The sequence below is a fragment of the Morone saxatilis genome, unplaced genomic scaffold, assembly GCF_004916995.1.
Source record: "Morone saxatilis isolate NCDOM2014 unplaced genomic scaffold, NCSU_SB_2.0 Contig14, whole genome shotgun sequence".
Taxonomy (NCBI): Eukaryota; Metazoa; Chordata; class Actinopteri; family Moronidae; genus Morone; species Morone saxatilis.
Genome location: NW_023339696.1, coordinates 1,152,244 through 1,161,844, shown reverse-complemented (window position 1 = coordinate 1,161,844; position 9,601 = coordinate 1,152,244). Strand labels below are relative to the sequence as shown.

General features: G+C 40.5%; 2 protein-coding genes across 2 annotated transcripts in view; one reads left to right on the top strand and one right to left on the bottom strand.

Moving 5' to 3' along the window:
* pdxdc1 (pyridoxal-dependent decarboxylase domain containing 1) overlaps positions 1 to 9,578 on the top strand; it is a gene marked incomplete in the record, with an annotated part of 30,646 nt that extends 21,068 nt beyond the window's left edge. The window contains 6 exon segments of the mRNA XM_035654180.1: positions 4,627 to 4,745; positions 4,839 to 4,960; positions 6,035 to 6,127; positions 6,406 to 6,502; positions 7,155 to 7,253; positions 8,968 to 9,578. Of these exon segments, the coding sequence (XP_035510073.1) occupies positions 4,627 to 4,745; positions 4,839 to 4,960; positions 6,035 to 6,127; positions 6,406 to 6,502; positions 7,155 to 7,253; positions 8,968 to 9,260 (823 nt within the window).
* zgc:158403 (tetratricopeptide repeat protein 39A) overlaps positions 1 to 9,601 on the bottom strand; it is a gene marked incomplete at its 5' end in the record, with an annotated part of 767,589 nt that overhangs the window by 29,825 nt on the left and 728,163 nt on the right.

Genomic DNA, 9,601 nt, shown 5'->3' with positions numbered 1-9,601 from the left:
AATAGCGTTAGGAGTTTTTTTATTTTTTTAACTTTATTTTGCCAGTTTTTCTAATAAACATAACAAACTTATAGACATTGGGACATGAAAAGAAATCTATTCCCCCCACCCCCCTAAGCGCCTTCTTAAACAAATTGATTAAATATTAACAAAAATAAACCAAGAAAATACCAAAAACAATACCAGAAAAGTCAGACAGGAATTGATGAAATTGACCATTTTGAGAAAATTACACACTGCACACACTAAAATATGTTGAACTATCAATACAACTAGTGTTTAAGACTCGTATCATTGAAAGGGCGAATCCTTCTACGCAATTCTACTAAAGGGCACTCCAAGCCAGAGTGAAGTTTTTGCGGACTTATACATATCTTGTATCTCATTTCTCCAGAAGTAGAAAAATCTAGTACCTGCCCTTCAACCACTGCAAAAATGACGGGTTGTATTTGATTTCCAATAAAAGAGTATTAGTCTGCCGTGCAACGCAGGGAAGCAAATGCAAAGCATTCATTGCTTGTTAAATTTGAGACTTTGCCAGCCTGGGGGGTGGTACGCCAAAGTGGTTGTTGATAGTCAGGTGCCTAAGCTCTGGACCCACAGATTTTGGAAAATACATCAAATATCTGGTTTCCAGAGTTGCTTGAGGGAGGTCATGACCAAAACATATGTTCCTATTTGTGGGTGGGTACATGCTGCACCTCGGACAGTCAACGATCTACAGTGGGAAAGAGTTTGGACAATTTATCCTTTGAATAGTGCAGGCGATGAAGCACTTTAACTTGAATTAAAACCATGGCGTATACACAATTACGAGGTATGCATACGTTTAAAGACAATTTGCACATATCATCAGAGAGCCTTCAAACCCCCAAATCTTTCTTCCCATGCCCAGATCTTAGTATTATCCCCATTGGATATTGGTTTCAAGTCTCCCTATCATATTGTAAAAATAACAGATAACACGGGTCTTCTTCTCACTAGGGATCCAGTTTCTAGAATTGCCCATCTTAAATGATCTCCCCTAATGATGGGTTTTGATAAGGAACGGAGGAAAACTTTTCTCTGGTAACAACTAACATCTGAAAAAACCTAAATAATGCGATCTGAGGTATAATCTCATGGTCAATTTCCGAGAAATCACAGAAAAATATCAAACCCAGCTTTCTCATGCCAAGTATTTAATGCATTGTCAAACCCAGATGGGAAGAAGATTTAGGGTTATTTGCTATTGGAAAATATCTGCCTATTGCTTTAAATCAAAAAGTTCTCCAATACCTGCTAATCCAATTCCTACAGGGTGAAGCTTCCAACAACCCGCTTGTGAAACTGTAACAAATATGTATAGGTAATGATGACTGCTGAGCTGTTTTGGTAGGGCGGTTGGCATAGTAGTTCCAAAATGAACCCAGCTCTGGACCACTGCTTACTCTCTAGGTGTAAATCCACATAATATATTGACTATGTTAGCAGGGGCCCAGTAAATACCAAAGACAATTAGGTCAATCCAACCCACCGGCATCTTTAGAACCTCCACGGTACTTTCTTCATCCCTAAGGATTAGAATTGTTCCCCATATAAATGAAGAAATTAGTCCTACTTACTGTTTAAATGTTTTCATGGCGGATAAACTATGGGGATCATCTGACAACACATAAGAAATCTAGGTAGGACTGTCATTTTAACTTATTTAATGCCGACACTGCTAATGAGATCAGCCGTAATGTTGACCATTTCCCAAGATCTTGTTTTGTGTTTTTTCGAGGATAGAGGATTTCTTAAAGTGTTGTGTTGGGCTGGCAAGAGTTCTCTCATCTCATGGGTAACCCTTCCTCCCCCTCTACCCGACCATCATTGTTAATACCATATCTGTAGTCTTCCCTCCCTCCACTCTCCCCCTCCCTCCGCACGCGAACACTTTGGGAGTTCTATTTGTCCGCGGCCAACTTGGAAACAAAGAGGGCGGAGCCGAGACTCTTGAAGTAGATTACAATTTGTAGCCTGAGAGAACGGATGAACCAAATAATAAAGTGGGAATTACTCCACGGCTCGCACTCAATCAAATATATTTGTAATCGACTAACTGATCGGTTTGATGAAACTTATTATTACAAAACAGCCAAAACAAAGAAATCCCTCCCGCAACCCTCCACCTCTACGCGCCCCACTTCTCCATGGACCTTTTCTGGGCCGCCCACGGGACGCCACTACCAGTACCCCGAATACCCAAAATCTTCTGCTACTAAAAGGAGCACTATATATGCGTAATAGGGGTGTTCGATCCCGCCTCTCTGACAGTAACGAATTCTGATACTTCAGATTATTGGGAGAGAGAGCGCTGAGGCGCAATGAGGCCCTGACCGTCGACCTACGAGAACGAATAACTGGGTAGAAGGTGGAAGAAAATGGTCAGCGCGGGGCAGAGCACTAGATGAATAATATTAAGACCCGCAACAAGCTGCCCTCACGTGGTTGTCATCACTATATATTTGATCCACGTTCAAAAAAATGAACGGAATCCAAAGCACCAATAATTTTCTTTTAGGATCTCGGCATATATTCTATATGTTATCTGCTCCTATTTCTACTTTATCGATTTCATAATGCTCTTCTTTCAGCCCACCTCCCACCAAGGAAGATTAAACCGCGCGGATCTTCTCTGTGTGCTTCTCCCTGTTGCTGGAGTCGTCGGGAGGGGGGGCGGGGGGAAGGGCCACACCGAACACCCTATACAGAAATATATAAATTAATACTGGCGGCGAGGGGGGGAGGGAGAGATGCGCGGATCTCAGGTAGAGAGGCGCGGGTGTGGGGAAGAATAGCGGTGGAACGCCACAGTTTCTGCGTTCCGCGGTCGTATGACTGTATAGAGATATCATGCATAACCAATTTTACTCTCCGCTAGTCTTCAGGATGTAGTGCAATATCGCGCGTGGGCAATAACAATTTTTTAGGGTGTGAGCTGAATTTTCCATATGTGTACTCTCCTGTGCGGCAGTTCCTCTACAATAAGGTCAATGTTTCGCGGCTAGTCACTAGTGCCTGCATTAAGGTTAGGGAGTCTGATCATGCTCTCTTTTGATGGATGCGCGGTCTGCATATTATGCTCCTTCTGATTGTCTATGGTGTGTATGTTTTATTGTATTCGTTCCAAGATAATTGTCCTTAGATTTACAGATTTGGCTATAGTATATCGTATGATAGTATCTTACAGGGGACAGTAGTTCTTTGGTGGTGTCCTCTGTTCTTATGCACTTTTTCATTATAGTTTGAAATTGTTCAGATTTGTAGACCACTCCTCTCACTTCTCTCCAGCGTATTTAGCGTTAGCCGCCTGGCCTGCATTCGTATTTTGTGAGTGTGGGCTCCCTCGCGTTTCACCTGTATGTAGATCCCGCTCGTAAGTGCTAATGCGAGCTGATCGGTTGCCAGACGTACGTATTTGAATCACTCTGTAAATTGTGTCCTGCGGTTCGTACAGGAGTGGCTTGTGTGTATGTCTGTGTGCCACCTTCTTTAGAGAATTGTTCGAGTTAATGTCATATAACGTTGTCACTGCTGGTGGTCTTGGGTAATTAGTGGTGTTACGCAGTCATATTAGAATTGTTTCAGATTTGCGTATCGATTCAAGTCGTTAAATGGTCAGTTGTGGGGTGTAGGTAGTGTTTTGTTCCCCAAGCTTCAGCGTTCGTATGGAAAGTGTGTGGGGTGTACATTGTGCTAGTTGAGCGTGCGAGAGCTCGTCACAGTGTTTTTGTGTGGGTTTCGTAAAATCAGCTTTCCTAGTCCTACTCATCGGTCGATCTTGTAGATAAAATTATTTGTTTTTTGAGTTTGTAAAATAGAAAATTTCCTGTCTCAGTCTCGTATTTTGTTTCAATATGGTGTTGAGCGTTATCACGTTCAGTTCTTTAACATAGATTTACATTTCCGCACCATTTTGCTTAGTGGGCATCCTACATGTTGTGTTCGGAGCGTGTCTAGCATATATTATATGGTTCTACACATACCGCTATAAGTATTGTAGAGACGTAATTAAGGATAGACCTTTGAGAGACTGGTTTCTGCATTACCTCAGACCCCCTGGTTAAAACGCTGACTGCCTGGATCCTCTGCAGTTGCGTACCAGGCCAAACTATCGCGTGGATGGATGGCATCCATCTAGCCTGCTTTTACAGAGCTTACACCCACCTGGAAGTCACAAGGAGCACGTGAAGATCAGTGTTCTTCGACTTTTCCAGCCTTCGACACCATCCAGCCTCTCCGCTTGGCAGAGAAGGCTCTCTGTGATGCAGGTTGGATCAGGCCTCGTGGCCGGATCACTGACTACCTCAACTGACAGACACAGTATGTCCAGAGCTGCAAGCTGCTTGTCAGGATGTGGGTAACGAGCAGCATGTACCACCCGAGGAACGTACTGTCACCGTTTCAGTTCACCCTCTATACCTTCTGACTTCTGCTCAAACCCTGGAGCGTGGCTCACGTAAAAGGTCTTCATAACATGTGACGTTAAGGCTACAGGCCTGAAGTCTTTGAGAGCGCTGGGTCTTCCTTTTTTGGGAACAGGAACTAAGCAGGAAGTAGCTCAGTAGGATTCTAACACAGGACTATGTTGGATATTTTCAGGTACGAACCTCAGGCTGAAGGAATCGATGAGAGCAGGAGGAAGCAGGAGCTGGAGAAAATCAACACTGAGCTGCTGAAGAAACTACAAGAGCTTGACACCGATATCATCTTCTCCACTGGTTAGTACCTCTTCACCTCTGAGAGGCCTGTGACAAATGAAACTCACTCTATTTATCTTAACACTATTTTTTTTGTGTCTTCTCTTTCCCCAGGCCCTGAGTTTGGGACACAAGAGGACTGTATCTTTGTTGGCATGGTGACTGAGGACGTTGATGTTTCAGAGCTGGTGAATACAATAGCTACCCTCGGGAGGGACATAGAGGAGAGTGGAAGGGTAGGTGCTATATTCATTTCATAGGATACTTGAAGGTGGTTAGACAGTCACAAAAAGTGTTAACAAAGATTAAATGAAATAGTGAACACAATAACTGCAGGAAGTTTGTGGAAAAATCTTGAGACGAGTTCACCTGATATTTTTAGGAACTTTTCATACAGTTCTATGTATTGTATTTCTTTTTTTTTTACATTATTAACAATCAGACATACTTCATAGGCTCCTTAGTTTCCTTACACCCCTTAAAATCAAGAAGGCCTTGCGACCCTCCTTGCAGCTTTAGCCATAGGAACCATTATTCTAATTGATAAATGTCAGCTTTTATTGTTAACTGTATCAATGAAGAATGATGATAATGATAATGATAACACCATTACAGGAAGAAATCAATCACAATCACAGAGAATGAATTAACCATAATAAATTGTAGATTGTTAATGTATTAAAATATCTCCTTTAAGTTGTCCCTGGTTGTTAAAATGGGATTACCATTCAGCTCTGATGTTACCATTGACTGTATATAAAGATGGATAACATGACTGCTCCCAAAAGCGAAGACAGCTCCCAAAAGTCCAGATAGCTCCCCAAAAGTAAAGACAGCTCAGTAATGCTAAACTTTACAATGGAACTCCACAAAGCAATGGGATAGGCTCTAACTTGAGCCAAACTGAAAAATCAACTTAAATGTCAAATACATTTTTCCCAAACACAGCTTCTGTAATTTTGGGTAGTCACGTTCAATGTTAATATTTTGATAAGTTTGATATTAATTAGTTGTTTGAAGCTATAAAAAGGGTTTTTCACATCATAATTGAATAATTGATAAGCTCATCATAATTGAAAGCTGAGCCTTGCTTGTGATTGAGTCAGCCAGGTGTATTACTGGTTCCTCGATACCGCAGCGCCACCTCTGATGACTACTATGCAGACCCTGGCTCCAAATCATGTTACCAGTGCAAAATGGCAGCAGCTGACGTTTGGTCCATCTTTATATGCAGTCTATGATTGTTACACAGGGATTTTTGTTGTAGAGTATAAATATAAATCATTATTTACATTTTCTTTCCTGTGCAGCTTTTGGAGAACATGACAGAGGTGGTGAGGAAAGGCATCATGGAGGCAGAGCTGCAGCTGCAAAAGGCCAATGAGGAGAAACTCATGGAAGAGGTGTGTGTGTGTGTGTGTGTGTGTGTTTTGTTAGAATTCATTTTGAATTTATAGTGTGATGATGATGAAATGATGAAGGTGAACTTGCATTTAGGATCAGGGTTCTGGTTTAGAATTAGATCACAACAGATAAGGTTAGGTTTAAGGTAAGTAAGAGATAGAGAAGAGATAAAGTAAATGTTAACTTGCTCTCTGGCTTTATTGATTGTGTTTTATAAGGTTTACATGTTAGTATAGAAATCTAATCCCTTCACATTTTTTGTCTCTGTCTGTTTTAGGGAGTGATGAGACAGCTTCCTCTGGTTGGCTCTGTGTTAAACTGGTTCTCTCCAGTTCAAAGCTCCATAAAGGGCAGGACCTTCAACCTGGCTGCAGGTACAGTGCTGTGTGTCACTGTTAATATTAAAGAATTCTGAAAATGTCAGGAGGGAAAGAATGTGTTCCAGTATTTGGGATATCTAGCATTTGAACCAGGAAAACTAAAACTAATAACTAACAGCAGTCAACGTCAGACAACTTTAAAGCTGCAGTAGGTAACTAAAAATAACCAGATATTAACACTGGAAACAAGACTCAAAAATCAACTATCTTCAAGCCAGTTACCTAGTGTTTCTGTAGTGGTGACCAAAATTATACATTTTAGCAGTTTGAATTCAACTAAAAGCTCCATGTGCCAAACTCCCTTTTAGAAACATCACATTTTAACAATTCCTCAGAAGATTCTGGCCCTTGGACACATGTAGTTGATGACCTCTGATCTAGTGTAGTGAGACCATGACACTCTGAAGTCACTCTAATGTAACCTTTCAACCCAGTAACTTGGAAGTGCAACAGAAGCAAAGGGGAGCTTTGGGGTAGTCCAGAATGCAAGGTCCAATGTCACATGAATACTACTGTAGTTTTCCAAACTTCACCCAACTTCACTGCTCTGTCTTTGTCTTCTATACATGTATACATGAAAGTATGTAAATGTCTGTCAGTATTTGTGTGTAATATGCACATAAATGTTAATGGTGTGTGTCCACAGGTTCCCTGGACTCCACAGAGGTGACTTACTCCACCAAGGCCCAAACAGGCAGGCCGTCCCTGCAAGACACTCCCACCTCCTCATCAAAGAGACTGCCAGGTGAGACTTCAGTCAACACTCAAAAATAATACTGCCCTACAAAGGCTAACCGCAGTAGCTACGCCAACAATGAAACTGAGAAATTTTTTTATTATCCAGCCAAATGTGTTATAGCTAAAACAGCAGTTATGTGCTTATTAAATACGTATTCTTTGAGTACTTTTAATGACCTTAAAATCAAAGATAATTTGACCATTGACCCCAGAAATACAGATACTGCACTCTTTCTTTGTATTACCTTCAACACATACATATATGTAGTAGACTTTGAGAGTAACAGATTACATGTAACTGAATAATGTAATCAGGATACAAAAAAGGTAACTGTAATCCATTAAACAGAGGACACTGTTTTTAATGCAAAAATTGTGCAGTAACTACATTCTTAGTGTCTTCTGCTTGAGAAATTCCAAATCTAATTTGATGTTTATTACATTCAATATTGATTCTGTGTAAATAGTTGAAATAAATGAGTAACTTTATTTTGTGAGGTTTAACCTGTTATTTTAATTGTAAAATGTATGCAAACATGTTTTTAGAATTAGATTTTGATCTTAACATCAATCAAACCTAGTATGATAAACATTACAACGGTTTTAATTTTTGCTGTATATATTACAAATTGAAGTTGTATAAAATATGATTTAGCTACATAGTGTGAAACCGAGGGAGAGCGCAGTAACAGTTACTATGTTTTACCTTGGTTTTTGGTTAGTGCAATTTTTTTTTTCTTTAAGATAAAGTAGGACTGAACTTAGAAACTTTGTAACAAGATAAAACAGACATTCCACTTAAGTCATAGCTCAATTTTGACCAAAATTCTAATAACTATGGTTTTTACTTTGTAAGGGGAAAAAATCACATGATAATTCAGTGTATTGTACATTTCCACAGCAACTCCAACAGCACGACAACAGTCCTGTAATACTCACCACTCTTCTGCTTTCACTCTCTTTTTAAAACAAATACTGTTTTCATTCACCGTTAATTTCTAGTTCCCGTTTTTTGACCAGTGATAAGGTACCATCAGCATTAGAAAAGGTTGATGGTAATGGCAAAACTTCTATAATTACTCAAAAAAAGGTTTTATGCTTGATTGAGGTGTTTTTCCCCTTTTGGTAAAAGAGTTAATGCTCTTAATAGGAGATGGAAAAATGTTTTCCAACTTACATGACTGATGAGCTGTGTCCTACTTGCTCCCATGGCTCTATAATACATCCACGATTGCTCCACACAGATCTCATACAACCTTCCTCACATTAATACATGAAAAAAACATAAATGTCATATTTCTATCCTGTTTTTCACCGTTTGAGCTTCCACTGCCGCTCTTTTGATTAGGTGATCTTGTTGTGCCCCCTTCTTCTGGTTTTCCGACTAAAGAATTGGCGCTACCTACTGCTTAACTCATGATATTTGCGTCAAGTAGTGGATGGAAAACATCAGCAGTTGTTCAGATCCATTTTTAAAATATGAACATGATGTAAAAGATACCACCTTTTAAAACATACTGAACATAGATAAATGTTCATTGTCATTTAGTTTGATATGTGTTGCTGCATACAGTACAGAGCAGTAATGTCATATTGCTATGAATTCTGTACAGATTTGTGATACATTTGGATGAAAACACTACTACTTACAGAATTCTGGGTATTTGTGGGAAACGACATCCCATACCTTATGCATTTCCTGTTCTGCATTTTCCTCATAGGTCAGAGGTTATTCCAGCGCTCAGGGGGGGCAGGCTTTGACTCCTTCAGTGAAACCAGTTCCATCGGACAAGCCGAGGAGAGCACAGGGGAGGGGAGCACAACTCTGAGCAGCAGCTTCCACCCACCCACCCCTCCACCCGCACCCGAGGAGAACTCACAGCCTGTGAGTGACGTCATACAAGAGAAAGTCCCAGAGTCCTCTGTGCAGGTGAACGCACAGGTGGAGGCTGAAGTGCAGACTGAAGAGGAGAGACAGCCTGAAGGCCAAGAGGTGGAGCAGAGCGAGAGATAGGATGACTCTTTCTGCAGGCGTCCTCCAACCGTCCTCAAAATGGTACCAGCCTAACTAACAGATGTTAAAAACAAAGGTGTTATTACATTGTGAATCTAACTCTTCCAGTTTTGAAGGAAAAGCTGATGGAGATTGGGCTGTTTCCGTACCATTGTTTCAAGACAGCAAGAAAATCCACCCCGGCTACTCTTTCTTTGCATTCTAGTTATTTACTGATTAAAGATGCAGTAGGTAACCTTTTAAAAAAAATAACTTTTTGTCATATTTGCTGAAACTTTCATTATATCCTGACAGTAGTACATGAGACAGATAATCTGTGAAAAAAAATCTGGCTCCTAGTG